This window comes from Myripristis murdjan, chromosome 24, assembly GCF_902150065.1.
Source record: "Myripristis murdjan chromosome 24, fMyrMur1.1, whole genome shotgun sequence".
NCBI lineage: Eukaryota > Metazoa > Chordata > Actinopteri > Holocentriformes > Holocentridae > Myripristis > Myripristis murdjan.
This window is the reverse complement of record NC_044003.1, coordinates 8797349-8812010: the sequence shown is the minus strand read 5'-3', so window position 1 is coordinate 8812010 and position 14662 is coordinate 8797349. Positions and strand designations below refer to the sequence as shown.

The 14662-nt window shown below is 40.7% G+C and overlaps 1 protein-coding gene across 3 annotated transcripts in view; it reads right to left on the bottom strand.

The window, feature by feature from the left end:
* The window catches only part of ankrd6b (ankyrin repeat domain 6b), a 46697-nt gene that overhangs the window by 2706 nt on the left and 29329 nt on the right, over positions 1-14662 (bottom strand). For all 3 annotated transcript variants that reach the window (XM_030047394.1, XM_030047393.1, XM_030047395.1), the window contains exons 5-14: positions 14172-14270; positions 12504-12602; positions 10561-10659; positions 9536-9634; positions 8228-8305; positions 5689-5793; positions 5016-5129; positions 4099-4269; positions 3270-3422; positions 609-722 (exon numbers count right to left, since the gene is read on the bottom strand). In XM_030047394.1, the coding sequence (XP_029903254.1) occupies positions 609-722; positions 3270-3422; positions 4099-4269; positions 5016-5129; positions 5689-5793; positions 8228-8305; positions 9536-9634; positions 10561-10659; positions 12504-12602; positions 14172-14270 (1131 nt within the window). The remainder of the gene's footprint in view (positions 1-608; positions 723-3269; positions 3423-4098; positions 4270-5015; positions 5130-5688; positions 5794-8227; positions 8306-9535; positions 9635-10560; positions 10660-12503; positions 12603-14171; positions 14271-14662) is intronic.

Below are 14662 nucleotides of genomic sequence, written 5' to 3'. Positions count from 1 at the left end.
GAAATGTGCATTATCTGTTCTTTGTCAGTTAGTGCCCATTATTAAAGTTTACGTCACATTTATTGCATGAATGCACAATTAGGCCAGTTATTAGTCTGTGCATGTTAAGTGATTGCCACAATGGGGTAAATATTTTTGTATTTTTCATGACATTTTGCCTATGGCTTATTCGTAGTTTTAAAAAATGAAAAACTCTGCAAGCTAACCTCATAATGTCAAAAAGTATGAGTGTTAAAAATGAAACCATTCAACTTAAATATATGTCAGGGCATCTTAAAAAGGTACAATAAGTAACAGCTTTAATGCCCTATAGCACAAATTGACCATCATATATTTGCAGGGGTCTGATCGGTTTATTGATCGATTCCCGTGACAAGTCATTGTTTTTTTTTTGTTTTTTGTTTTTTGTTTTTGTTGCTGGTGTGGAGATTACTGACTCTTTCTGGCTTTTGGAAGAGATTTTGTTTCGGAGCAAACCTACTGTGGGCTAAATTTAGGAAAAAAAAAAAAAAAATACACCACAACATAGCCACATGAGCCTTTTTTAATCCAGGTGGAGTGAGCCTCAGCGAGTGTGCAGACCCAGCTGAGAGTGTTGTTAGTATTACCTGTCTCCTCTCCCCTTCCTGTCGCTCCTGCATGGCACGCTGGTCAATCCTGTGGAGGCACTCTGTCCTCTCTGCTGAAACCCTCTCCACCGTGATCTTGTCAAGAGCTCGGATCTGACGACAGAAAAACCTCATTTAGTTCAGCAGCCAAAGAGGCTTACACTTGTGTTCTGCTGTGGCGCAGGTGAAACGGTGTGATAGCTGTTTGTGTTGATGTTACATCCAGGCTTATGATACTATGGGTGCATGTACAGTATGTACGGGATGTATGTGTAAACATATTTCCATGCACTCATTCATGCATGGTCATTTCATTATTCATGACTTCATTCCTTCTGCTGAATGCCTCCAGCTGTTGCAGCCCATGTGATGTCTCTGTGCACTTTGGTGTAAGTCTCTTTAATAGACCTTTTACAGTGAAAACAGGGGAACCCAAAAACATTTTAAACAGCTTTCACTCTGTCACACCACATTTTGCTGTCATACGTAAAATAAATGTGGACTTTGTACTCCACCAACTCAGTTTGAGGAGTTTTTTCCCCTTCCAGGAGTGAGCAGAAGTTCCTTCAGGATTTTGTTGATGTTGGATTCTTTTGGGTCTGCGTACTCGTTTCTTTATGTCCGGCAGGTGCTGTCGGCACAGATTCAGTTTGTGTTGTTTTGATCTCGCTGATTATGCATTCATGCCGACATCAAGCATCGCGTCTTCTTAGACAGCAGTGATGCATTTGAAGTGTGTGCTGGAATGAGTGTACGCAATCTGATAGAGGATTTTACCCAAAGCCCCTCACGGCACCATGAGTGCATGTTTTATTCATATGGGTGGCTCCAGTGGGAGTGGAACCCAAAACCTAGGCTCTGTTATTGTAGTAACGCTCCACTCAAGGAGCTACACAGGGAATAGAACCCCTAACCTCTGCAGTGTTATAGCCTTGTTGTGCCCATTCAACTACACAGCAGCACAATGAGAAGGCTTTTGTGGATACCATCTGCACTCAGTGTGAGGCTCAAACACACGGCCCTCAGATTAAAAGTGCGAAAGGTGAGATTAACACCTGGGACACTCCAGCTTCAAAGAACAAGCGCCGACCAAGACAGATGGGCAGATCACTTTCCCACCCGTCACGACTCCCGCTTAAAGTTGTACATTAACACAGACTACAGCTGACATGCCGCATGTTCTGCACCTGCATGAGAGGAAGTAGTCGGCCATGGTAGGAGGGGGCAGTAGTCTCAAAAAAGCAAACCAAAAGCCTCAAGATGGTAGAAAGATACTAGTGTTAGTCCATTTTGACACTACTCTGAATCTGGTTAGGGTTAGGGTTAACAGTTTCATTATTAAAATGAGGACAATGTCTGATTGCATCTGAATCTGGTCTTGTCAGCCTGAAGGTCTTTTGCTTTGCTGTTATTTAGCACAATAACAACATAACTCAATTTCTGCTTCTCTTCTCATGCCCTGATTTGCTTCGGCTGAACAGCCAATCACAAAGCTCTCTGGCACCGACAGCCTCCACAGCTGATCCAGCAGGCTGAATCAGCTGGGAGGCTGCTGAGGAGGGCCGATGAAGGTGATGAGGGTGCAGGACACCCCGCACCGACTCCCAGTGATCCTCCAGAAGAGAGCCCAGGCCCTACTGTCAGCCTGCTGTGTAAAGGCCTTAACAATACTGCCTGAACTGGGGTGGCACCTACTGGCCACATGAAAACAACGAGCGCTCAGTCCTCCTCCAAGAGAACAGTGGGCCAGTTTGTCAGGAAGAACCATGTAATCCAAACTGACAGGAAACAATTTGTCCCTAACTGGTATAAACACCAGGAAATGTAAATAGCAGCAAAGCGTGCAGACCACGCCATATCTGACCTGTCATGATGATATGTTACCAGAACTCCCTCCAAGCTACTTTAGAAGTGCATGTGACTTTTGTTTACAAGCCCTGGTTCGCTTGTAATTGAGCATCTGAACAAATGCAACAGAGGGAACTTCCACCATGCTATTTGTATTTGTATTTGTGCAAAATAATTTGGATTCAGATTCAGGAAAAAGTGGGCAAGGCTCAAACTGGAAGTGTTTTGTTTTTTTTTTTTTTCAATTGGATTTTAACCACAAAGAAATATAAAACGACTGAAATTCATGCTTATTAAAACTATATAGATTTTTTTTGGCAACGGACATTTAATGAGGCCAGTTCACTGTTGTTTGGCTCATGTTCCCTATTTAGTTCTTTACTTTGTGTGTGTGCTGTTTATCATGTGGCCTTTGTGTTGTGTTATTGAGTTTGAGGATGGTTTTACATTATTTCTGGGCTGTTATTCTTTTGGTGTAGCTCCATCTGCTATGCAATTTGTTTCATGATATTGGGGTTAATGCTCCTTCAAAGTAAAAAAAAAAAATCGATGTTGAGGACATCTAAAGTGGTGTCATTCTTCACAGGTAAACCCAGGTTGTAAAGATATTATAGAAATTGACAATTGGCATTCACAAGAGTAATTTTTTCCATCAGAAAGCCATTATTCATTACTTGCCGAATATGTATTCGGATTTGGGAGCATCCCTACTTGGTAGATCACATCCTGAGATGCTAATCCTAAACTTTACTAGGTATCTATGTGTGTGTGTGTGTGTGTGTGTGTGTGTGTGTGTGTGTGTGCGTGTGTTACCTGATGTTTGTTCTTGCGGTCCAGCTGGCCCATCTTGTTGTTCATCAGGTCTTGGACGGTGTGGATCTCTGTCTTCATCTCCTCCTTGGTGGCCTCCAGCTGGTTCTCCAGTTTGTTGATGAGCGGCTCGCAGCGGCAGCCGTTCAGAGGAGCCTACAACAACACCAGCAGCAAAAACCACCTTAACCTCAAATGAAACTGGAATTTATAAAATCAGTTTAATACTTTTCTGCATCCGTATGGAGCATACTGCAGATACGGTGCAGTATCCCTTGGGTTTTGACTTGAATACTGAGAATGTGTGCAAACGGGCCACAGATATTAATATTCAATCAATGTAGGTTTGAAAGCTAATGCTATGCTTGGACTAGAGTTGCTGATTGTGTGAAAATTTTGTGCCAACAATCAATACCTTTAAATTTAAACATTTTCTTGCTCTCTTTCCCCATAATGATATTCTTAGCTGGGTGGGACTACCTCAGACATTTATACTAAAACTCATTGCACATTGCACCTTTTCAGTTGTCAGTGAAATGGACTGAAAGAGACATTACAACCTCTCAAATCAATTAGTTAATTTAAAAAAATTACAATGAAATGTGAATACATAAAACGGCAGAGGAAAATAAATTTCCACTGCAGGGTTTACAGATTTGTATATTGCTGCATGCAGGGGGAAACCTCCATCATATCGACGGTGGATGACGCAGAGTCCTGTTTTCCTTCAGGCGGTCTGAAACAATACTTTCTCAGGCAGGCTTCCTAACTGTCTGACATGGAGGAAAAACCTGGCAAAACAGTGGACCGTTACGCCGGGGAGGCCACCTACCTGCATGATCTTCCCGTCCTTGCCGCGGTACAGCGTGTACAGCTGATAGGCCTTATAGTTGTGTGGCGGGACGGGCGCGTGAGGGGAGGAGCCGCGCAGTTTGCCTTTCCTCTTGTGAGACGCGTCACTGTGTTTGGGCTCTCTGCGGCGCAGCGGGTCGGACAAAGACGGCTGCAAAAGCAACACCACACGTTATTGTGACTCTTTTTAGACTCTACTTTTGACTTATGACAATTTCTTCCTTCCGGTTGATTGCTGACCTGCTGCATTTGAGCAGCTTGATGAGTAAGTGCCTTGCTCAAGGGCTCCTGAGTAATGCTACTAAAGGGAGAGGGGAGTGTAAGTCATTATTTTGCATGGCCCAGACCTTCCTTGACTGGCAACCTCCCTTCACATCATCCCTGTCCTTCTAAGGTCCCATATTGTTATACACACTATTTGCCATTGAATTCAATAGACACCCAGTTTGACACCATCTCCTTCATGTGAGTTTACATGAGGGGAAAATTGCTGTTTTGATGTGGAGCCTCGTGACATCACTCAGAGCTGACAATCTGTGTTTGACTGCCCCCGGGGTGAATTACCACTCCCACTCACTGACTCTTACTTTTCTGGCTTTTCTCCTCGGAGCCGCGAGCCAAACCCCCTGATGCGAGCGGCGCCTCATTAGCATAAAATCAGCACCCAGAGGAGAAAAGCCTGTTCTTTGCAGCGGAGGCACTGACACACCGGAGCTCACACTTCAAATGCTGAGCTCAGTGTTTTTGTTTTGCCATACACCTAACAAGACCACAGGGAAAGTGTGCTGAATTGATCAAAAAAGAGAAAAAAAAAAAAAAAAAAAAAACATGGCACCTTTGAGTCAGCACCCGGCCCTACTCTTTTTAAGTTAGGCGACTTTAGGGGAAAATAGGAACCTTTTCTTTCTGCTTCCTGTTCTTTCCCCTCCTGGTGTTTGACTCGGTCACCTCCATGTGTTTGCAGGCGACTCGGTCACTGCTGTGCGTGTCGTCGGCAGCGGAGGCACTGTCCTGCAGGAATTAGGCAAGAGAGAGGAGAGTCAGAGTGGTGGATGCTTTACTTGAAGACTTCATGACTTCAAAGAGACATGTCCAATATGCCTCTTTTCTTTTACACCTTCAGATTTACTCGTGGCTTAATGATTGCTTTTTGGTCTCAGTGGCAGGAGGCCAAACATCGCAGGAACAGGTGAAAATGGGGAATTAGGGATCTTAAAACCGATGCAGTGTGTTTTCATTTTATCAAAGTTCAAAATGAAACAAAAGAGGCATTTAGGGATTAAGGATCAAAGGATCGGGGAAAATTCCTTCGGCTCAATCAAAAACCAAAGCAGAGATATGATCCAAAAAATGACAAGCATCTGAAAACTGCTTCTCCTTCTGTGTTTCGCTCAAAGCTGGAAAGGCGCCAGAAACCTGAGTCATTAATATTTCCTGCCGAACATGCAGTAGAAATTGACATGGTCACTAGATACTGTCCTTACATTACTGCCGTTACTCTATTCACTGTGATTTTTATAATATTAAGAAAGTGGCTGTCTGTAACAGGTGTAGTGATCCGGTGCTGTACCTTACTGGGCAGCATCTCGTCTCTGGGTACCGACTGGGCCCTGCCCTCCGCCTTCAGCTTGTCTCTCCTCTTCCTCACACTCCTGCCGCGGGTGAAGCTCTGCACCTGAACACACAGAGGAAACATTCAGATACGAAACGGGTCCAACAGGAAAACTGCAATCGCGATACATAATTCAGTTAAATGAGACTGTAGATTACCGATCCCCGGAGGTAAATTCAGCTTACATATGCAGCACAGCAGGTCGCAGTCGATGCAAATGTAAATGTACGTTGACTACACACACACACACACACACACATGCACAACACAGGCATATATTCGCGTGCACACACATATATAAGGAACTGACTTCCTGCTGCACACTGCACTGTCTACTAGGCTCCCTTAACTTAGATATAAAACAGCGCTGACTTGCACCCACAGAGCTGACGTGCAGAGCGACAGCCCAAGCAGACCTGGAGATTTCAAAAACTCACAACACTGGTGTCCATTTTCACTCCGAGGGTCAAGTAAAACTCAATCGGCAACTTTAAATCAACCCTCCTTTTCGGAAAGAAAATATATTTACTAATATATGGTAATATATTAGAATATATTACATTTAATATATGGAATTACAATATATTGAAATATATTTTATATCTGAAAATGTCTTAGCAATACATGGAATAATATATTGGTGAACCATATGCAATATATATATATATATATATATATATATATATATATATATATATATATATATTGCATCAATAATTGTAATGTATTTCAATATATGGAATTATACATAAGTAATTGCGCATTTCATATATTGCAATATATTGGAAATGAATATATATGTGTTTATATCCCATAATATTTGCCATTTTATATTTATAAATATCCTCCATAATGTATTTAGATTTATATTTGATGAATACTGGGTACATGTCTATGACTTTCCAATTATATATGGACATGTATTGGAAATATATGTACAGATATACGCCATGCATGGTCCATGCATATGTCATGGTTGTTTATTGGAAAATATGCAATGTTAAAAAAACATCCCAATATATTTTTTAGATATGTTGCGATATATATACATATATGGTATATGCATATGTTGTAGTATATTTGAACATATAAAGACAAACTATATATATTTTTTTAACATGTATTACATATTTCTTTATATGTATCAATATATAGACATGTATGGTCTATGCATATATTTCAATATATGGGAAAATATTTAAAAGACTAGTTCCCATATATGGAAATGTATTATCTAATAGATCACATGATATTTTCCAATATACTGCAATATATTTTTGTTTCGTAAGAGCTAACCCCTAGAACTTGTATCAAATACTGGGACGTCCTGATGCTGCCCATGATTTTATACCATCTACATACTTACTGCCATAAAACTAATGAGCTCATTAATGTTAGAGTTAATTAATTATTTCACCTTGATGAAATAAATCTCTTTGACATTATTTCTGCATCAAATCGTGACACAGCCAACATAATCTCACTAAACTACCAAAGGTTTCTTGGTCTTAATGTTGAAGCATGTGACTTTGCTTAGATATAAATATGACTTTCCACCCTATGTTTGTGAATTTGATCTGAAGATACATTAAAAGCCTGCCTGGGACCGATCTCCACCCCACGCCCCCACCCAGGTATTTATTTTTGGAAGTCCATCACATGCCCTGCCACTGTCCTATGATTGTTGTTAGCATTCCCATTACTCGCTTGCTCTGAATTATATACAGTGCCATCTCTAAAATGATTACTGTATTGCAACATTTCATTTGGAAATTAGTTGTTGGTACATTTAATTTGATTTTGAAGAGCAATTTTTATTTTCCCTTATCAAATGTCCATGTACTCTCTGCGAGCACGTTGTGCCTGTACTTGTTTTAATGTACGGCGAGAGCAGCAGAAACACTTTTACTGCCAGCCAAGAGGAATGATGTCAGATTAGCATTATGGCGATCGCTTGATCTTTATAAAAGTTAGAAATGACAGTCCATCTCTGTAGTGTCATTAAACAAGCCCCAACAGCAGGGCGAATGTTTTTTCTAAAATACCTGTAGAGTGACGTGACCGGGTGAATGAGGTGGTCAAAGTCTTTACAGAATGTGTGATTTATCATTTCGATTTTAGGCATTTCGCAGGTGCATGTTTAAGAGATCTACTCTAAAGCAGTTTAGGAGGAGAAAAAAAAATACACATCATACACAATCTTTAAAATATAGATAATAGAGTCTGTAAAATTGTTACTATTTTATTACACACACCGGAATAACCTACAGACCTTGAAAGCAAAAACTCCCCACTTCTGACTATTAAATGAAATTACGAAAACTTCTAGCTAGTTATAACCAGTTATGTAAAATAAATGTTACTAAGCAGTAAACCAACACTCTTTGAATATCACTATGAGCCTAATAAACCAATGCATTGCTATGAAGAGCCAGTATATGAATATAGAAACATAAAGTGAAATGGGTGAATGAGCTGGCTGCCATGGTGGTGTCACCTGAGGGGCTTTGGTCAGGAGAAGAGCCACGTCCGGGTTGTTGTGGTCTCTGGCCTGGTCCAGCGCTGTCTGACCTGCCTGCAGACAGAAAGACAGACAGACAGACAGGCAGTCAGACAGACGGTTAAAAAGTTACTCAGACAGACAGTTAGAGATTAAAAATGCACTAAACAAGATTTTTAAATAAATATAGACAGATAGAATCAGCCTAAATCACAAAATAGGACTGACTGATAGCAAGAGCCTTCCATCCTCCATATTTAATAATAATATGATAGTAGCAATAAAAAAAAAAAGTCCTTTTCATGTCATGAAATACAACTCAAAGTGCTTTGCAAGGAGCACAATGTACACAGGATAATAGTAACAATGAGACGATAAAACCCTGAAAAGATTAAGAAGGAAAAAAAATAGGATAATTGTAGCAATAAAATAAGTTGATAATGCCAAAAATCAGTCCTGAGATATAAGAGCATGAAAGAAGTATAGGAAATATAAAAGAAATAGGAAATAACTATGCAGTTAGAAAAAAAAAATAATTGAAGGCAAGATCGCAAAAACAGTTTCAAGAAAGAGCTGAAAACCTATGAACAGATGTTGCTTGTCTTATTTGTAATGATTGAGTTTGTTCCAAGCCTTTGGTGCATAATAACAAAAAGCTGCTTCTCCATACTTTTTGTTATTTTGTTCACTTTTGGGACACTGAGCACGCCAGAGATAGACGACCCCAGGAAACGGTTTGGATCATAGTCAGATAATCAATCGCAGAGGTATGAAGGCGCTAGAGCATTTAGGGCCTTATAAATGAGTTTTAAATGAATTTTAAAAGCAGTGCTGGTGTAAAATGTTCCTTTAGTCGCCCTAGATCCTATACAAAGATCTGATACGAAATGCAAATAATCTCCTCCACAGCAGTGAGCAGCACCAGAGAAACGCCAGACTCACCAAAGTTGGCGTTTGCCTCTCTTGTCCCCTCACTATGTATTGCTATAAGGCATCAGACACTCGTCAGGCTGGTAAGCATGAGCATGTTGTGTGCAGTTTACTGACATCACCTTACATGACCTCTGGAAACGGATGTTGACATTTGGAGCTGCCAACATGTAAAGCTGCCTAGCACGGCTTTAAATAGAGGGAATAAAGGAGGGATGCTGTGAAAATCCCTCGAGAGGAGATTGGTCACAGAAGAGAAATGTGCTCCGACTTAAAGATGAGGAAGAGGAGCGGCATGCGTGCGTGTGTGCGTGCATGCGGGCGGGGCCGCTCCCGAGCATTAATGATGTAGAAAGAAGCCCCCCGGGCGCTCACATTGTTGCAGATGCGGCTGTCTGCCCCCGCCTCCAGCAGCAGGCGTACTGTCTTCTTGTGATTCAGAGCAGCTGCCACATGTAGCGGTGTGTCCCCGGCCTGGTGCAAGACGGCGAGAACAAGAGGGTGGTGAAAGAGAGAGAGAGAGAAAAAGACAAAGAGAGAAAGAGAGAGAGAGAGAGAAAGAGAGAGAAAAAGACAAAAGACTTAATGCCTTCGGAAAGTCCAAGACATTTTATGCTTGAATGAACGTTTACATTCTGTATGTTTAGCGGAGGCTCTTTATGCAGAGTGACTCAGTGCAAAAGCAATTCCAAAACACACACAAATGAATTATATATAGTTATATTGGAAAAAACATATATTATGAAAACCCTATGCAACACAAGCAGACACCAAACTAGAGCATTTGCATATGATTTGTCAAACTGACAACAGATTTTTTTTTTTTTTTTTTTTTTTGAGAATATTAAACTTTCTCTAGGACAGTGAAGTTTTTTTGTCCTTCAGCCACTTTGGTTGATGGTTGACAAAATTCACAAGCCACTTGCACTATTTTAGCAGCTAGAATTGATATTTTGATAACTTCCAGACAATGGCTGGTCACGTATCAGAGTCACTGTTACTGTTGCATTCATGCTCACAACTAACAACTGAATAGATGCAGAATTTAGATTAATAAAGTAATAAAATAGTAATAATAATTAATAATTAATAAATAAATAAAATAATAAAATAAAATAGATTAATAAAAAATTGAAAAATATCTACACTAAACTATTTATCTACATGCACACATACATCCACACAGTCATGCTCGTACATTCACATCCTGTATATGACTGTATACTTACATACAACCATGCATGCATTTTAAAATACCATCAGCAATAGACAACACACATATATACACACAAAAAAGCCAAAAAAAAAAAAAAAAAAAAAAGCAAGCCAACAAAACTCCCAAGACTCCAGCTATCTCCAGTGAGTGTCGAGTGATAATTTATCAATCTGCCAAAACTCACCAGGTTCTTCTCTGACACGGAGCAAAAGGCTCCCAGCAGCGTTCGGATCATGGCCACGTGGTTGTAGCGGGCCGCCACGTGCAGACAGGTGTCCCCTGCCTGGAGACAACAACATATTCACCATTTCACCTACAGACTTTCATGTCAAAATGAGGCATTATTTGTTCCAAATTAGCATTAAAAAATAGGAGGTGAGATAAATTACTGGCTGGGAGATATAGAGGAACTTTAGATGGTGACTTTTTGGCATTCATGAGGAAAAAAAATGAGCATTACAATGAAAATTTCAGAGTCACATTTTGACAAGAAACATGGCTGCTGGTGGTCAACCTGTCCCATTAAGACCTGTTAAGACTTTTGGTCTCACAAACGGCATCACAGCACATGGATGAAGCTCTTAACAGTGAAAGTAAGAGCCGTCGCCGAGACTCAGCAGCAACAACCTCCCACATGTGAGTTGTGCTGAGTAACAACAGCTTCCCCAGGAGAGCAGAAATTACTTTTGAAGTGCAGATTGAACCGTGCAGGGTTTCATAATTAAGTGACTTCTTTGCCGTGTAAACAGCACTGTAGCAGCATTACACCGTCATCCTGGATTTTAAAGCCGCTGGATAACGGCAGCCAGGTGAATGTGTGTGGATGAGCGCGGAGGCAAGTTTGTTTTCAAAGTTTGCATTTTACATGAAGTTCTTGCCAACTTCAGAGGGTACACAAGGTAAATTAGGCAATGGAAATTATGCTGCAGATGGAACACTGAATTATGAAATAATCCGCCTAGGCCTAAAACGAAAAATATTGCAGATTTAGTTAAAAAATGCTTCCTAATAAACAAAAACATGCTTGACAGCGACATCAAGTATTAAATATGTTCAAGAGGAGTATCACTGCTGCAAAAAGTGATCCTATTTATCAAGTCATTTAGTATCATGCAGCAATAAAATCAATTTTTGTTAAACAGTGAAAAATGTGTCAGTGCAGTTTGACATGTTTCAGTATTTTTTATTTTTTTTTCTAGAAGGCAGGCAAGTCAGCAAGTCATTACCACATCAGTTTTGATAATTAAGATGAAGGTAAGAGTGTTGCTGACAGCCACTGTTCTCAAGTTGACGTTGTGTGTTATTAGGATGAATTTCCATCTGAATTTGCATTTGGCTGGGCTGCTGTGCTGTAAAGCTGGACTGCTTTACGGCACAAAACAGGAAGAGGGCGCTGTCCTCCCAGAGGAACACGCAGCTAAAGCTAAAGTTTCTGACAGGAAAAGTCACTTAAAGTCCCCGTGGAGCAACCTCGCATGACTTCTACTTCGTGTAAAACAGAGTATCATGCCCCGAGTATCTGGCGACATCATCATCCTGCACTAGTGGGTGTACATTAAAATTTCAACTAATAAAAATTTCACAAATGTTAAAACATCCTCCCTCATCCACCCATCCCTTCAAATAAAACTGTGTTTCTCTCCCAAACTGATATTGTGTTGGTTTGCACTTGTGAGTGATCCTTCCCTGCACTTTGTCCTGCCCGTACATCCTGTTTGAACAGGAAATACATCAAATCAAGAAAGTAAGAGTCCATTTAATGATCTCTTTAACCCAAGTCACTCACTTTGGAAAACAGAGAGCACACAACTCGAGTGAAAGACAAAGATTTTGTCCACAGTAGAAGCTGCAGCTCCTTTGCACAGGGTTTATATGGGAAATGTGGACGAGCACCAACAAAACAGATGAACAACAGTCTCGAATATGGTGATATTTGTTTACCGTAATTACACATAAGTATTACACCTGACAATGAGGATAATTCTGATTAAAAATGCTACATGACCTTCCAGACCAGCAGAAAAAAGCACTTCACTGGTCAAAAGCACTCCAGTGTGCCTGCATCTGATTAATTCTGGCAGGTTGTTCTGTCATCAGCATCAATGGCGGCGGCCCTGCAGGACTTACATGGTTCTTGCTGTCGGGCCTGGAGCCTCCCAGGAGCAAAACCTTGGAGCTCTGGGCATGACCGTTCTGACACGCCAGGTGGAGAGCCGTGTTTCCTGCCTGGGAGACACCGACAGAAAATAAGGAGTCCATTTCATCATTTAGTTTAGTTTCCTAGGACTTTTTATTTTTAATGTATGGAGTAAAAACAGGGGGCAGACGGCAATCAGCTTACTTTCATCTTTGGAGAGGAAACAAAAACCAAAGAGAGAGGCGAGAGACGAGAGAGAGAGAAAGGAGAGGGAGTGTGAAGACAAAAAAGGCACGAGGCGAGAGACGAGAAGAGTGAGAGAAGCGAGACGATGATGACAAAAGACAAAATGAGAGTGAGGAGCGGGAGCCAGGAGGAGGAGGCGGCGAGAGAGCGGCGGCTGCGTTCACTGAATCATAATGCTGCTGCTCACACACACTGTAAACCCACTCGGCAGAGACAGGCGGTTTGATTTTTCTAACTGAGCAGGCTTCAAGCTGCGCGAGCTCTGTTCATAATGTTTCCCCGAGCGTCTCCTCTTTAATGTGCTCAACACTTTAGAGCGCTCATTCTAGCCTTTTACACAGGTTGCTATAAATAACATTAAAAAAAATTCATGTTGTTTAATCTCATGTTGAATCCGGTAAATCTTATATTGTCAGCTGAGAAAAATAAAACACACAAACAAGGTGAGGTGTCAATTCAATACAATTCAGCTTGTTTCAGTTTCAGATTCAGTTTTAGAAATGAGTAACATCTTAATTATTGTATCGTTTTTGCCCAATCTGAAGATATTGCTATCATTTCTAGATGATGATAAACGTTTATTCATTAGGATAAACCTTTTGAAATGAGCCATCTCATTTTCGAGGAGGTACTAATACAACACAAGCCAAACTCTAGAAAATCAGTATGTGGAAAATGTACCAAAAAAGAGTGGACATGTCTTTTTTTCCTTGGCAGACAGCTGACAAATGTAAAATACAAAATATATTCTGGGTAAGAGCTGCTTGTATTCCTTGTGTACCGAGTCATGCATCCACCTTATCCAATTTAGCCTCGGTTTTCAAACCGACACAGCTTCGGCACTGCGTGGCAATATTCAGAATATTCTTTTCATTTATGTCTGCAGAGATATTCATGAGTCGGATGTGAGGATGCATGAAAACAGCTTATCCCAAATCAGGCTTTTACAGATTCCAAAAGCTATTATCTGCACTATTTAATCCTTTTATTACCGTAGTAGAAAGATGACTAGAAAGAACACTGCAAAAAGCATCCGTCATAACATGTTATTTGATCTATAATTGAAATTTATATGAGTGAAAAAAGTCTTCCATGGCGGTGAAATAATTTCACGTGTTTCCAATGCAAATTAGCGTTTTTTGTATTATTTTTCTTCAACCAAGAGACTTTATCTCGATACAAATGGGGAGACTGTGAAGAAAACAGGATTTTAACACTCAGTGGAAGACTAAAGTGGCCGGTCAAAATCAATCGTTTTTGCTGTGCTGTCTGATTTTCTCATTCCTACTGGGACGAGAAATACTTAGAAGCGGCCCTGTCTTCTGCTACCCAGAAGACAGTGACCTTCTACAGCAAAACACTCACATTTAATCACCGCTGCAGCACAGAGAAACGCACCGAGCTGCGGTTACCTTGTTTTTGGCATGAACGTTGGCGCCGGCTTTCACCAGCAGCTTGACGGACTGGCTGAAGCCGTGCCAGGACACCTCGTGGAGAGCAGTGTTGCCGTCCTGCGAAGACACAAAACCAGCATTATCAGAGACAAAAACTTATGTGAACTTTATGTTACCCCCCTGCCACCGGCCACAATCCTCCCTCCAGTCCAGAAAATCACAGAAAACAATGGAGATTTTGGGCAAACATCAGAAGTTTACATGAATTTAACCGTCCATAACCCCCTCTTGAGAATAATAAATCTATAGTTCCAACAAGGCGCCCCCTGTTGAGAAAGCATCTGTCACCAACGGCTTTGTTTACATGATAGTTTATTGATTTTTTTTTTGGTTTTAATTTGTAATGCGGATTTAATTCTATGATGATTTAAGACAGCAAATGAATCTAAATCCAATTTGCACTAACACGATTTCAAAATTCCTCACTCAGAGATTAGACAACTTCAGTC